This window comes from Nicotiana tomentosiformis, chromosome 3 (assembly GCF_000390325.3).
Source record: "Nicotiana tomentosiformis chromosome 3, ASM39032v3, whole genome shotgun sequence".
Classification (NCBI taxonomy): domain Eukaryota; kingdom Viridiplantae; phylum Streptophyta; class Magnoliopsida; order Solanales; family Solanaceae; genus Nicotiana; species Nicotiana tomentosiformis.
In genome coordinates, this window is record NC_090814.1 from 81,541,383 (window position 1) to 81,557,454 (window position 16,072).

At 34.3% G+C, this 16,072-nt stretch overlaps 3 protein-coding genes across 6 annotated transcripts; 2 read left to right on the forward strand and 1 right to left on the reverse strand.

Moving 5' to 3' along the window:
* Positions 1-1,835: 1,835 nt before the first annotated feature.
* LOC104108583 (dihydrodipicolinate reductase-like protein CRR1, chloroplastic) lies at positions 1,836-5,203 on the forward strand. The gene is made up of 9 exons (XM_009617655.4): positions 1,836-2,219; positions 2,304-2,378; positions 2,463-2,528; positions 2,632-2,727; positions 2,935-3,051; positions 4,120-4,212; positions 4,397-4,498; positions 4,597-4,683; positions 4,760-5,203. The coding sequence occupies exons 1-9, from the start codon at positions 1,965-1,967 to the stop codon at positions 4,790-4,792; spliced, it is 924 nt and encodes a 307-aa protein (XP_009615950.1). The 5' UTR covers positions 1,836-1,964; the 3' UTR covers positions 4,793-5,203.
* On the reverse strand, positions 4,185-12,903 carry LOC104106191 (protein COFACTOR ASSEMBLY OF COMPLEX C SUBUNIT B CCB2, chloroplastic). 4 transcript variants are annotated; one of them, XM_070197168.1, is made up of 7 exons: positions 12,472-12,903; positions 12,211-12,329; positions 12,054-12,125; positions 8,183-8,326; positions 7,911-8,064; positions 7,567-7,758; positions 4,185-4,389 (listed from the first exon to the last, which is right to left on the reverse strand). In XM_070197168.1, the coding sequence occupies exons 1-7, from the start codon at positions 12,671-12,673 to the stop codon at positions 4,325-4,327; spliced, it is 948 nt and encodes a 315-aa protein (XP_070053269.1). In that variant the 5' UTR covers positions 12,674-12,903; the 3' UTR covers positions 4,185-4,324. The 4 variants fall into 4 exon arrangements, with proteins under 4 accessions (XP_070053269.1, XP_070053273.1, XP_070053272.1 ...); XM_070197172.1 differs by having other exon boundaries at positions 4,211-4,384; XM_070197171.1 differs by lacking the exon at positions 4,185-4,389 and adding an exon at positions 6,857-7,037.
* LOC138907078 (uncharacterized) lies at positions 9,818-11,875 on the forward strand. The gene has a single exon (XM_070197167.1). The coding sequence runs from the start codon at positions 9,934-9,936 to the stop codon at positions 11,764-11,766; it is 1,833 nt and encodes a 610-aa protein (XP_070053268.1). The 5' UTR covers positions 9,818-9,933; the 3' UTR covers positions 11,767-11,875.
* Positions 12,904-16,072: the final 3,169 nt, after the last annotated feature.

The following is a 16,072-nucleotide window of genomic DNA, read 5'->3' on the forward strand; positions in this document are numbered from 1 at the left end:
TCGTAAGAAAATGTTCTCAAAGAACACCTTGGAGGAATTCAAGTGTATTGATAAAAAAGGGGGAGTTGGCAGCAGTTCTATAATCTCTCAAATAATCGATGCTCAGAGTGCTGCTAATGAGGAGATAAGGAGGTTGAAGGCCCAGGATTCCATTCTTGAGGGAAAGCTCAGTCAAGCCAGCACGGAACCTGGTTCTATAAGTGCTCAGGGTGTAGAAGTTGGTCGCTTGACGGCTGAGAATGCAGAGCTAGGAAACAGGTGGAGAACCTGAAAGAGTAGTTGATCAATGAGCAGGGGCTGTTAATGCTCGTGTAGATGGTCTCCTCAAGGCTCTTTCTCCTTCGTCCTTCCCTTCCTCTTCCAGTGCCCTCTGAATTGTCTTCTCCCTATGGTTGTGGTACTCTAGTAATGTTTATTTTGTGAATGTTTTGTAATGATGGTACTGCTACTTATTTTTCTTCTCCTTAAATTTAATGAGCATCTTAGTCCCTTTTTAAATGCATGTTATACTCTTGTGTCATGCTTTTAGCTATGTTGTGTGCACACAAGTGGCATGAGTTAACTTTGCTAGACTTTTTTTGCATTTACTTGTAAAATTATTTTTATGATGCCAAAGGGGTAAAGAACATTGAAGGGGAGAAACAGGTTCTCATGGGGGAATATGGCTATTATGCAGGAGGAACAATATAGAGATCTAGTTCTTAGGGAGAATATCAATTCTAAGTTTGTCATCATCAAAAAGGGGGAAATTGATAAGTTATGTGACCTTTTATTTTTATGATTTAACAAACTTCACATGAGAACCAGATAGGGAACCTGATACAACTAGCCTCTCCGCGCTCAGAACAACAAGTTAAATGTCTGGCACAAGTTTCAATGAAATCACTTATGGGAACAGCAGAGGGAACAGATAGATATCAGTTCCTCCGGTTACAGTACAAGTCAACTCTTACAGTTATTAAAGTTGTTGCACTGCACACGCAGCAATGCAGCAGTCATTGTTGAAGCATGTTGTGTACCGGATACTTCCTTGCATCATGCTTGATGACCTCACTTATATATTACCAACATGAGGTAAGGGATTACACACACTTGCAAACCCTAAAACATATTTTACTCTCAAGTATGCAACCGCCTTCATTCACTCCAAGGCACTGAAGAACAAAACAATAGCATAACAAAGGATCAGATCCCAGCATTGAATACATTGTGTGTCCTTAGTATTGTTGTGTCTTTGTTTATGCTATTTGTAACTCCTACTCAGCTTATCTAGAAGCATCTCGTATGACACTTTGTAAACCATAAACCTTATGTTTGTGTTGACTAGAGTTAGTCAAAGTGGTTAGCTTTGTAATAGAGTTATTACAAAGATGCTTGCAATAGAGTTATTGTAAGTAGGTGAGGGATTAAGAGTTTAATTCCTAGGTTACAATAAGTTGTAATCTAAAGTTGCTTAGTTAGTGAAGTTGAAATCCTACGAGTGTAGGTCATGATTTTTAATCCCGTGAGTAGGGAGTTTTCCACGTAAATATTATTGTGGTATTTACTTACTGTTGTGTGTTCTATAGGAACTGATAGAGAACCAGTTCTATATAGAGTTTGGAGAACTCTTAGTTTACTTCATGTCATTCTCATATGTAACTTTTTTCATTTTGCCCTAGGAGAGGGCCTAGTCGCGCGAGTGCAATTGGAATCAGATACGCGAAATTTGAACACTTTGATATAATTGTGACAAACTGACAAAGCAATACCGCGATATATGCAAGCTTTGGTGTTAATTAAGTTTATATAGTGACCAACTAAGAACATGCACCAACATGTGCGCGCCCCAACAAGGACATAATGAAAGGCAGAAAAAACCTTATCTTTTAACAGAAACAGTGAAGTTTTATCCAAATTTGAGACCAATAAGGTACTAAGACACAGCAAGCAAAGAGACCAAAAGGCTGTAAGCATACATATCAATGGCGGCCTCGAGCTGCCAATTTCAACCCACATACTATATTAATTATAATTATAACGTCAGGCCTAAAAAAGTGAAGACAACAAAGTCATTTATCTGTTGCTCAGTACAGCCATCTCAAAACAATGTGAAAGTAATCATAAATGGAGCTGCAAAGGAGATAGGAAGAGCAGCCGTAATTGCTGTGACTAAAGCTAGAGGAATGGAAGTAGCTGGTGCGGTTGATTCTAACTTCGTTGGACAAGATATTGGACAGGTCACATTGCTTAATTCCATTATTCACTATTCTTGATTTTTGCGTTTGTTGTTCTTTCATTTACTTGCTGACCTAGTATTTCAGGTTTGTGACATGGAAGAACCTCTAGAAATACCGATAATTAACGACCTTACCATGGTGTTGGGTTCAATATCTCAGGTAAAAATATGGTCAGGAATTAACTCAATTGCTTTAATTCTGGTCAAATTATGATTTCTGACTTTGTGAAATCAAATTATGCAGTCAAAAGCAATTGGGGTAGTCATTGATTTCACTGACCCTTCTACAGTTTATGACAATGTCAAACAGGTCCAATCTTAATACTATCACTTCTTTAACAAAAGGAAAGTTTAGAAGGTGGTCCTACTGGAAATTTATATTGTGAACATAATAATTCGGCTTTGTTTTGCAGGCGACAGCATTTGGAATGAATAGTGTAGTTTACGTGCCAAGAATTAAGCAAGAAACTGTAATGGCTTTATCTATGTTCTGCGAAAAGGCCAGCACGGTGAGGGTGCAGGGTGAGATTTACAGATTTATAAAATTCATATAAACCCCATTTTCAAACAATATGCTACTCTTTTGACATCCTTGTTTGCTAGTACCTTAGTATATGCGATTCACAAAATTCATTTGTTCATTTACATGAGAAAAACACTTGAAGAAACAATTACTTAAACGGATTTTATTTCACATGTTTTGGCACTGCTATCAGGGTTGTTTGGTTGCACCGACTCTTTCAATTGGATCCATACTTCTCCAGCAAGCAGCAATTTCAGCTTCTTTTCACTATTACAATGTAGAAATTGTCGAGTCTAGAGCTAATGCAGTGGTAAGTACATTAACCTCTTTTGTGCTTTTCACGTTTTCTCGTTTATTTGGACTATATTTGAGTTCGGCATGTAAATCATTTGCCACGCTTGGTAAAGACAAAAGAGTTTAAAGTCTGCATAAAAATATTTTCAAACCAAATAATATAGAAACCAACTAAATTTAAATGTTTGTTATTTTCTAGAACCGGTCATATTACTTTTATACCATTAGGGGTCATTTAGTTCAATCGTGGGATATTTAAAGATATTCCATGGGATTAGCTAGGATAACTAATATCATCATTTTAGTATAAAATTTATACAGGTATTAGCTAATACCCATTACTAAACATAAGATAAGTACAATCTCAAATTTTATCTCAGGATTAGTATCCTTATCCCGTAAACCAAATGACCCTCAATGACTAATGCTTAGATTCAAGTAAATATTTTTCCTTGGTACAAAATGTTAGAGGGAAAATTCCATTACTTCAACATTAGAACGGGCTCAAGGCCAAGACCTAACACCATCTAATTTGTTGCAATGCCTTAAAATCCTTCTTTTCCAATTGAATAATGATAGTAAAGCATAGTTCATGGGTCCATAACCTAGCTGGATCCAGTCTTTGTCGCTTAATTAGGTACAAGAATTTATTGTGATCTTAAAATCTCAATCAAACAGCACATAGTAACAGTGACACGATCGTCGTCTCTAGACCTTTGGACACCGAATCTTCTTTTTTATTCTTTTCTAAATACACCATGTCTTTTAGTTTTTCTTTCAAAGAGCTTTAAGGGCATTAAGCGTCTCATCTTTTAATTCTCTAGATCAGCTAAAGCTAATTTAATTCTGCCTTTTTTATCCAAAGAGATTAACTAGGGATTGAACTGACGCATTGGCGGAGGATTTCACTGATAACTAGTAGTAGTAACATATTCTCACCCATATCATGACAGTGAATATATATAGACTGAGTATTTCTTGCATTTAAATCATAGTTATAAGAAAAAGAATCCTGTCATGCATTAAATGCTATTGAATTACCAAAATCAGCGGTCAAAAGTAATGAAATTATTGCTGGTTACAGGATTTTCCAACCCAGGATGCAGTTCAAATTGCTAACAACCTTTCCAATTTGGGTCAGCTGTATAATAGAGATGACATTTCCACAGATATTCCGGTATGAAGCAACAAATCCTTATTTACGAACTGGTAACCCCATCATAATAAGCCAAATGGGATCAAATAACATGAGAACATTAATTACCAGCAAAACTCTGCAGCAATTGGATTTATAGACTAGGCAATTTCTTGACTTCAACTGCATTCTGATAATTTGTTGCTTTTATCTTCTGTGCTGCAAGGCAAGGGGTCAAGTTCTAGGGGAAGACGGAGTACGTGTTCACAGCTTGGTTCTACCAGGGCTTCCGTCTAGTACGTCAGTATACTTCTCAAGGCCAGGAGAGGTGTGCTTCTGAACTGTACTCTCCGTTGACTATGGTAGAGAAGGGCCATGGATCCCCCTTGTATTATGAGAATCTCATCTATGGTTGTTGTTCATCAGGTTTACACACTAAAGCATGATATCACAGATGTGCAATGTCTCATGCCAGGCTTAATTCTGGCCATCAGAAAAGTTGTTCGCCTCAAGGTACCTATTGAATAACCATGTCTTGACATATTTCACCATGACACTAAACAACATACTCTTTGTTTTCCCTTGGCAGAACCTGGTCTATGGCTTGGAGAAGTTTTTATAAGAAGCAGACACTAAGAGGCTAAAGGGACTGTAGGCAACATCCAGATAGCTTGTGAAAAGTACATGAATGGGGAGACATGAAAGACAGACGCAGTCAAGAGATAAACTCCCAAAATACTGCTGTCAAAAGAATGTTACAAGAAATTCGGATCACAATATGCAACTTATAAACAGCTAATAAAATCTGAGAATATATGTTTTTCCCATGTCGCCTAAAAGTGAGAATATAGAAATTGTACCCTCTAAAAACTTTCAGACTTAAACTGAATAATTCCCCTTTATTTTTCTTTTTTATTGCGGGAAAATGTGAGAGAGCCCTTTATCCTTTTTGCAATTGTTCTTTCCTCCTGCCAAACCCACTTGGTGGATTGGTAGTAAATAACATTAATTTTAAGTTGCATTGTGGTGCCAATTCCATCTCAATGCTCTACGACTAGGGTTCTTTTAAATATTTTTTCCCTTTGCCTCTTTAGATTCTTGTTCGCCTACTATGTAAAGTTTCATTATTTGCTGTATAGTCTTAAACAATAAGAATCAAATTCCAGCCATAGCATTTCGAAGACTGAAAAGGTTTTTGGAGTTGTAATTGCACAATTGAAAGAACTTCCTCAAATAAAAAGCTAACAGGAAACAGAGCTTTCAAATTTTGTCTATAAAGGAACAAAGACAATTGTCACAGAATGCTGTACACTTAAACCGAAACGTTTGACATGGTGAAGAGACAGTAGTAAGTTGCTAAAGACTTGAAAAAAGCAAGAGACAAGCTATATTTACATATAAACCAACAACTACCTTAAGGCGAATAACTAAGACAGCTGGCTTCTAAAGTAGTTAAAGAAAAAAAAGAAAAAGATATTTTATGCACCAGGGGCTTCTGTAAAGGAGAAATTAATCACAACAAAGACCTAAAGAACCGAGGGATATTTTTAATCTCTGCACTTCATAGAACGGCTGGCAATTTCTCCTATTCACAAACTATTCTTATGATGGATCATTTGCAATATCCCGACATGCTCATGAAATGAGAATACTGTAATTTGCAGCATATTAATATAGAGAGGACAACTAAAGCAAATAAAAGCATAAAAGAAGTAACCAGATAGGGAAGTCCTAGAGGCTAAAGGAAGCCGTACTTTGGTCATTTGCTGAGCCCCATAAAAAAGTTTTGCCATCTTCCCATTAAAAGGCTGGGAATGGAATTAAGACTCATAAATTTTCATTAACCTGCTTTTGGTAATTAAAGCATGTATATATTTAATGGTGAGATGTACATATATTATTATTCCGGCAACCCTTATGTGAACAATTTACACCAAGAGAGAAGATTTTAATTGTCCATCAGAACTCCATAGTGAAGCACTTATCAGAAAGATTGTTACAGTACTTGTCAAACAAAAGTCATCGTCACCTATGGTACACCCCCAGTTGATCTACCACACCATCAGACCATAAGCACTCTTCCTTTTCTATTAGGTAATATAGTATTGTTATGCACGATGATAATCAATTTGGTCATTGTGGTCGGACCCTATTATAGATTTTTAACCACATTCTCCATAGTCCATAGGGTCTTATCTCTTTAGTTTTTTTTTTTTTTCTGTAAGTACCACTATCCATATTTAGCAACCTTTGGATTGAAGCAGACGGTCAATGCAGTTTAAACAATGATTCTATGTCCTAGAAGCAGTTTTATCCCCAGAAAATTTCAAACAGTATCCAAATCATAACGAAACTAAGCTCCTCAGTGCAAGCTCTAGTTAGAGAATTCAAATGTGAAAGATCATAATCTAATGATTCAGTATCTTGATATCAAAAATCAAGAGGACCAAGCGTCCTTGCAGGTCATGACACTTCGCCAAAATTGTACTAATGTCCTTGCATGGAATTTGCGGACATGATTAGGTTCACCATTGACCATTCTTCCGAAACTTATTAGGTCAATGATGTTTATGACAGGGGATGTTCAGGTTCCATGCACCTCTTGACCATATTATTACATCCCTGCTTTATATGATGCTATATGCCCGATCAGCTGGCAGAATGTAGCCTGATTTTTGGACAGAAATGAATAAGCATATACTCAGGTGGGTTGAACCAAAAAAGGATCTACTACACCATAGAAAAATATATGTGTCTATTGCCTGCTGGATGGGAAAGACTTGAATTAATCTACAAATACCACGGATTCTTGAATGCTGCTTATGTGATCATAAGTTCTGGATGCCAGCTGCTACCCTTGTTGCCATCTATAGTCAGAAATTAAGCTTTCACTTTTTTTTCCAATTCCTCCCATAGTGGACAAGGAAGGAAAGGGTGGTCTAGCACAGAGTACAGCTCAAATCAGAAAGACTAGCTATTAAATTTCACCAGCAGAAAGCTAAATTATTAAATACAATCAAAATAAAATGTTATGGATAATCTCAACCGCAAGTTTATTTAGAACCATCTACTAGAATTTAGTTCTTCTCCTTCACTATTTTTTCACATAAGTGTGTCTGGCATGCATTGATCATTGATGTATCACAGGTGAAATATTTTTCAAAAGTAAGCATTGAACACTTCCCTAAGTATATGGTAAAGAAACAGGACATCTAGCAGCAAAAGGTTAAGTCAACTAGTACATAGCATATCAGCAACCAAGCTTGCACCTAAACACAGCTTTGAAGCTTTTATGGATTTCATTGAATTAGCTCAATGAGCAAATTTTGAACAATTGTTTAAAGCATATTTTGAAAAACTATTAGAGTCTCTATAGATCTGCATGGATGCACTTACCTTCAAACTTCTTTGCGACAGCTTCAACCCAGGCTCTATCCTTATTGTTGTATGCATAACTGTTGCTGGAAGCCACAAGCACAAAACCATCTTTCTTCCACTTCTGGCCAGAATCTGAAGTTTCAGCTTGTAACACCGGTTGCACAAGGAGAGAACGGGTTCCTTTTGGAAGCATCTCCAACAGTTCAGAGTCTAGACCATCACGAAAATGTGGAGAGAACCACAATATCATAACTTAGTTATAATACATCAAAGTGCAGTTTCACCTTAATTCACACTGCGGAAAGTGTAATTTAATATTTGAAAGGACATCACTCTCATAGAAACGAAAAAATAAATGATACCTGAGACCTCCGGAAAATAAAGTGTCTCCTTCAAATTACGAAAACCACTTTGCTGGATCTGTTTGTCAAACCAGTCACATAACTGATCTTTTGATGCATCTTTTGGTGTTCTCCAGTAGCCACGAGCACAAATTGTATCTTGAAGTGAAAAAAGCTACAAAATCAACATAATCTTCACGGTTATAAGTTTTCTTCAAATTGTGGTTGTACTATCTTCTTGTAAGATGCTCTGACTACTCCATGTTGGCACAATGTTTTCTGAAGATACATACCACTGATATGGTGCTTGTGTTGCGCAACAAAACATATGTTCCCCAAGCCAAATCCTCCTTCAGAGTATCTGATATTTTTTCTGAGATGACAAAGGCTTGCTTAGCATCCTCAGGAACATTTCTTTCTTCTACTAGAACAGCACCCTGGAGCAATTTAGTCATTAACAATTTAGTGCACTCAAGGATGTGGCCTAGCGGTTAATATAGTGGAAAGAGAACCATAAGGTCTCAAGTTCAAATCTAAGCAGAGGCAGAAATACTAGTTGATTTCTTCTCATCTGCCTAACCCTTAGTGGGTAGAGTTACCTCCTACCTGTGACCTGTGCTGATCAGGGGCGGCCCATCCATAAAGCGGGTAAAGCAATTGCTTTAGGCCCCACATTTATGGGGGCCCCATTTTTTAGTTATATCTATATTATATATATAAATTAAAAAATATATAAAATGAAACGGAAAGTTTAAACACAAATTTAAAATAGTGGACCACGAGTCCACAACTTTCTCAATGTTTGCAAAGTGAACACAAGCAGAACGTGTGCACTGTGCATTGTGCAATTGTGCACTGTGCACTAATACTCTAATAGCTATGCCATTATATTATATATTATACTTTGTTCTTACTCACAAAACTTTGTTGAGCAAAGTGAAGACAAGTAGACAACTTATGCAATGTGCACTAATAACTATGACACTATATTATATTTTATATTTTGTTTTTACTTCATTTTTCAACGGTTCAACTTATACCTAACGTGAGTAACACTATTGACTATACCACTATATTATATTTTTATACTTTGTTCTTCATTCTTCAATTAATCACACTCCATTCTTCATTCTTCAATAGCCAAAGATCAAAGCTTTATTTTGGATCTTCAGACTTCAGAGTTCAGTGTATTGATTCAAGAAATAGTGGAGTATTTTTGTTTGTTCTATTTTCATGATTCAAATCTTACAAGTTACAACAAGCATACTCGAACAGAAAATTTAATTTCATATCAAGCTATCCGTTTTTTAACCAGGTTCTATTATTCTATCTTTTATTATTTTCTCATCTAAAATTTAATATTTTGTTATTTAGTGCATTTTTAGATTATTTATTATTATTAGAAGATAAGTATGTCAAATAGAAAGTGTGAATCTGGTTATGAAAAACTCAAGAAAAAAAGAAGAATTCAAAATCTAATACAATCTCAAAAAGGTACTCTTGACAAATTTTTATTGAATCAGAAAAGTTGGGAGAGTGTTCTCTAGATGACCAAGTTAGTAATTCAGTTGAGTTAGATAATTCGAAAATTAATAATATTCAAGTAGAAAAAGAACAAGTAAGTGACAAGCCAGAAATAGATCCTCAAAATAATACATTGATGCTTATGAATGAAATAAATAATTCAACTCCTATAAATATATATGATCCTAGTCAATGGACTAATATAGATACAAAGTTGAGAGATCTATTGGTAGAAAATGGGCCAATTAGAATAATTGACACAAATTTTCCGAATGATACATTTTCAAGACATTTTTCTACTACACATTATATTCAAAAATTGGTGAATGGTGAAAGACATGATAGAAGATGGTTAGTTTATTCTAAAGACTTAGATAAAGTATTTTGTTTTTGTTGTAAGTTGTTTAGTTTGAGTTCCGGAACTTGTAGTAGTAAACTAGCTAGTGAAGGTAGTAATGATTGGAGAAATATTAGTACTAAGCTCAAAACTCATGAAACAACAAATGAACATATTATTAACATGGCTGCATGGATTGATTTAGAAATAAGACTGCAAAAAGATAAAACAATCGATAAAGATGTTCAAGAACAAATCAATAGAGATAGAGAGCATTGGAAAAATGTATTGTCAAGAATTATTGCCGTGATCAAAACTCTTGGAAAAAATAATTTAGCATTTAGAGGAAAAAATGAAAAGATATATCAAGAGAATAATGGAAATTTTTTAAGTTTAATTGAAATGATTTCAGAATTTGACCCTGTCATGCAAGAACATATTCGACGAATTAAGCATGATGAAATTCATAGTCATTACCTTGGGCATAGAATACAAAATGAATTGATAAACTTATTGACAAGTGAAATTAAGAATAAAATTATTAAAAAAATTATAGAAGCAAAATATTTCTCTATCATACTTGATTGCACTCCAGATACAAGTCATCAAGAACAAATGTCTTTTATACTGCAGAGTGTGGATATTTCGGCAACTCCAATAAAAATTAATGAATATTTTTTAGAATTTTTAAAAGTAGATAATACAAGCGGAAAAGGTCTTTTTGAAGTTATTATAGATGAAATAAAAAATATTGGACTTGATATTGATAATTTAAGAGGGCAAGGATATGATAATGGGTCAAATATGAAGGGAAAACATCAAGGAGTGCAAAAAAGACTTCTAGATGTAAATCCTAGATCATTTTATACACCATGTGGTTGTCATAATCTAAATTTGCTACTTTGTGATATGGCTAATTCTTGTACAAAAGCTATATCATTTTTTGGAGTGGTACAACGTATATATTCACTATTTTCATCTTCTACTAAGCGATGGAAAGTATTAAAGGATAGTGTACCTAGTCTAACTCTTAAATCATTGTCACAAACTCGTTGGGAAAGTCGTATTGAAAGTATTAAAGCAATAAGATTTCAAACTCCAAAAATAAGAGATGCTTTATTGAAATTAGTAGAAATTAGTGATGATCCAAAAACTAAAAGTGAAGCTAATTCCTTAGTAACATATGAACTCGAAAATTTTGAATTTTTATTGGGTATGACTATTTGGTATGATATATTATTTGTTGTTAATTCAGTTAGCAAAAGTATGCAGTCAAAAGACATGCATATTGATGTTGCCATAGATCAATTAAAAGGTTTGATTTCTTTTTTTAACAAATATAGAGAAGAAGGATTTGTAACTGCTATGATTTCTGCCAAAGAAATTGCATTTGAAATGAATATTGAATCCGAATTTCGTAAGAAACGTGTGATATCTAGGAAGAAATTTTTTGATGAGAATGTTGCTAATGAAATCTCAAAGTCTCTTGAAGAGTCCTTTAGAGTTGATTACTTTTTATACATTGTAGACAAGGCTATTATTTCACTTCAAAATAGATTTGAACAATTTGAAGCATATGAAAATATTTTTGGTTTTCTATTTAGTGGTAAAAAACTAAGATCACTAAATGATGGAAATTTAAAAACACATTGCCTTAATCTTGAATTTTTCTTAAAGCATAATAATCAATCCGATATTGATGGTTTAGATTTATTTTCTGAGTTGAAAGTATTAAGGGAAATAGTACAAGTAGAAGATAATAGTTTAATCGATATACTCAATCAAATAAAGAGACTTGATTCTTTTCCAAATGCCTATATTGCTTATAGAATAATGTTAACAATTTCAGTTACCGTTGCTTCAGCGGAAAGAAGTTTTTCAAAATTAAAATTGATAAAATCATACCTAAGATCAACAATGTCTCAAGAGAGATTAAATGGGTTAGCTATATTGTCAATTGAGAAAGACTTATTAGGAGAAATTGATTATAAGAAAATTATTAGTAACTTTGTCTAAAAAAGCTAGAAAAATTGACTTCAAATAATAATAAAAAAATTAAAACATTAAGGCCCCTCATTAAAATTTGGCTTTAGGCCCCAAAATACGTCGGGCCGCCCCTGGTGCTGATGCAAGGATTGCAAGTACCTAGTGGAATATTCGAGGTGTACGACAAGCTAGCCGGCACACCACCGTCATAAAAAGAACATACCGTTCATTTTCAACAACATATCCTCCAGTTTCGGGAGGATGTTATAGAACTTAAGCTCTCTAATATCTACGTAAAACATAGACAGAGATATTACCTTAAGAAACTTTCCAAGGTAGGGAACAATAACAGAAAAAGCAGCCAAAAAACCACCTAAAACTTCCGTTCTCTATACAAAACAGAAACGCTAAATTAGAATTACATTCAAACAGACAACAGTTATGTATAGAGTTGAATACAAATTGCTAACTCACGAGCTGTGCAGCGGTGATGGCGGATGAATCTGAACCGAGAAAGTGATTCAATACCAAAAGAGAACCAAATGCGTAGCCTATGTACCGAGGCAAATACGATTCGTCCAATCCAGGTATTCCTATCCAACACGTGAACACGCGCGCACAATTTGACACACAAATAATGAGCATATATTACATGAAAGTATATACTAATTGAAATATATAAAGAAAAATACGAATTGAAATTGAGAGAGAGAAATAGAGGAGTTTTGGACCTACCGAGAGTGAAACGAAGAACGGAGAGATTAAGCTGTTGCTGTTGGGTATCAGCAGACTTATCGAGACGACTGTAGAGTGTCATTGGCGATGATTTTCTGGTTTTCCGGCACCGGAATTCCGCCGGAGGAATGGATTTGCCGTATCTTTTAACGGGAAACACTGACGGCGTTAATGAGTTTAACGATTGACAGGTGTAGCCCATTTTTGCCAGTGGGAACTTCTCCTTTTGCTAAATTGATTACTGGTGATTCCTACACTCTCAGTCAGTGAAAAGCCTCGCCCGTTGGCGAGAGTCGTCGGGATGTTGTTGTACCACGCTCCGTTAACGAGTGTGTTCCATTGAACCAAAAATAAGGGAATTTCCCTTTTTCTTTTCCCTTCATATTTATTACTCGATAAAACAATGCACCGAGTGAGCATGCATTTTTTTTTGGTTATGTGGGATCCTATTAGAATTTGGGATTATATTTATTTTTTATTTGATATAAATATTAGTTTATTTCCGGATAAGTTTACGGAAAGGTCGTTTGGTATGAGGTATAAGTAGATATAGTGCTGGTATAAATTTTTAATACTATCTTAATATTTTGTTTGGTTAGCAAATCTGGTATAAGTTATCCCGAGATTAAAATTGATACCGGGATAACTTATACCTTATAGGGGTTGGTTAATTAGTACCGGTATAACTTATATCTTCTTCTTAGAAATTATGCAATTATCATTTTTAATACAACATACCAAACAATGGATAAAAAATAATATCAGGATAACTAATCCAAGAATAAGCCGTATTCAAACCAAACGACCCCTAAAATGATAGGATTAAATATCTCGTATAAAAGGTGGAATATATATCCTATGAGATATCGTATAATATTAATTCACTTATCTTTAAATGAAATTTTTTGAACTTAATACCACCAATTAGGAAAAGAGGAAGAAAAAGAAACTCCACTTTTTGGGGGGTAACTAACAATTTGCATTAATTACTAGTGAAGAAATTACAAAGCCATAACTCTAACTTTCACAGCTAGCTAACTCATCTACAAACAGCAAAGCAAAAGAATTCTACTTTAAACATAAGCTGTTGCAGTAGGATCCTAATTTCAGGTGGAACTCGCGCATTATTACAAACATAAGCGAATTCCTTGGCCAAGCAATCCCAGCTACTGGATTTTTTCCAAAAAAACTCTGATTTCTCTAAAACTATTGGAGTAGTGATCACATTTGTATTTCCACGCACATGCAATTCTTGATGCTGGGATACTCTTTAGCAACATGAACAAAGGTGATCGAGGGGCATCACTGTAAATTTCGTAAAATGAGTTTGATATTTGCCATCCACAAATCGCATTTCATAAATACGTTTTATCAATCTCATTTGGTAATTACGCTATAACTGGCATTTGGTAATTGCGTTTTATAAATCGCATTTGTAAATTGTGTTTTATAAATCGCAGTTTGACAATTGCGATTATAAATCACATTTAGATTCCGTTTCACGGATCTTATTGATTAAGTGGGATTTTGAAGCTCTATTTATAGTTATCTCTATGTATTAAAAGGTCTTTAGGCAAAACTATGCTTAACTGGTACTAATATCATTATAGAAATTAGTCTAATAAATTAATTACGGATGGTAAGCAAGATATTGGCAAGGAGATTCAGTCAAATTTAATGTTTTGAAAAAGTAAAGAAAAAAAAATAGCTGACATTGTAGATAGTAGTAAGCTAGTTTTGCCAATACTCTATTTTTGTTCATACAAAGCTTCAAAAGAAGTTGTAATGCCATACTTCTGGTCCTTTACATGATTAGGCAAAATCTTTTACAAAAATAATCTATTTACTTAAAAATATATTAACATTCGTTCTTAATTGAACCTAACAGTGAATTTAAAAAAATCACGAAAATTTTATATAGTAAACTAATAACATCTAATCTAATTTAAAATTTTGGCTCTCACCGCAATTCTAAAGTTTGGTGATAACTTAGTTCTTGAATCTTTGGCTCTAACTTTACTCTAAAATTGTCACGACCCAAAATTCCTTCCGTAGGAGGTCGTGATGGCACCTAATCTCTAAGACTAGGTAAGTCTATCATTGCGGAATAATCATAAATATCTGAAATAAATAAACTACAATTCAAATAATTGCAACTTCCAAAACCCAGTAGAAATAAGTCACAAGCTTCTAAAAATTTATTCTCAATATTTCTATGTATCAAGGTCTAAAGAAAAATAAGGAAGCAATATAAAATAATAGAAGGGGGCTCCGGAGTCTGCGGACACTGGCATATGTACCTCGAAATCTCCGTGCGCAGGTAACTCACTGACATCTAGGCTGGTAAGATGTATCTGAATCTGCACAAAAAGATGTGCAGAAGCGTGGTATGAGTACACCACAGCGGTACTCAATAAGTGTCAAGCCTAACCTCGGTAGAGTAGTGACGAGGTCAGGTCAGGCCCTACTAGAGAATAGATAATGACATGAAAAATGTTTAAACAATTTAATAAGATAAAATGACTATGGAAATGAATCAAATAGTATGTCACATTTAATGACACCAAATAATTTCAAATAATATCTCGTGAAATCAAAACAAAATTCCTTTCAACTTTATGAAAATCACAACAATTAATCGAAGGCAACTATGGCCATAAATCAATATCAACAAGGGCACTACCGAGATACCGCATCGTAGTCCCAAATCATAAATAAATTCACAATATCTCATTTTTTTTATCTCACCGCGGGAGCCTTCACAATTTATTTGAAAGAAAATATTTTTTCCGAAATAGCATCTCGCGTTTTAGCCATCCTTATCACACCGCAAGACTTCTAGTAGTTCCCCCTACTAGCCATGCGTATCAAGCCACCCTTATCTCACCGCATGCGTTTCAATACCCAGACTTTATACCACCGCACGCGTATCAATATTACAATATATCACAATTTGCACCTCAAGTGCTCAAATAATGTAACTTGTCAAAATAATTCAACAACAATATTTTTCCATAATAAAAAGCTCACGGCTCCATCACAGTGAGTACAAAAATCTTACAAAATATTCAAGAATAAATAATTCAGGAAAAAAATATTTCAAAACCTTTAATACGTTGCTTTAATATCAAATTTAAAATGTAAAATACTTCATATTAATAATGTTTAATTTTTAAAAAATCACCCTTCAAATAATGCACAGAATAAAAGAAACCAAGTTTCAACTAAACAGGTATAACAATTAGCAGGAAAAGGTCAAACAAATTTAAGGTATATATCTCAGATCAATGATGAAGAATATAACAAGATAAAATAATTTAATAAATGCGCAACAATGATCTACACAATTTAAAAATATAATCTTTTACATTTAGCCCGTGTACACACTCGTCACCTCATGTACACGACTTTCAACATATTTTAATAAACACATTAATGTCAATTCTAGGGAAAATTTCTTCCACACAAGGTTAGACAAGTCACTTACCTCGACTTGCTCCAATTTAAACAATTAGTATGATTTTTCCTCGATCTTCCGATTCCGGTCGACTCGTATCTAGTCATAATTAATTCTATATAGTCAATAAAAATTATAGAATTA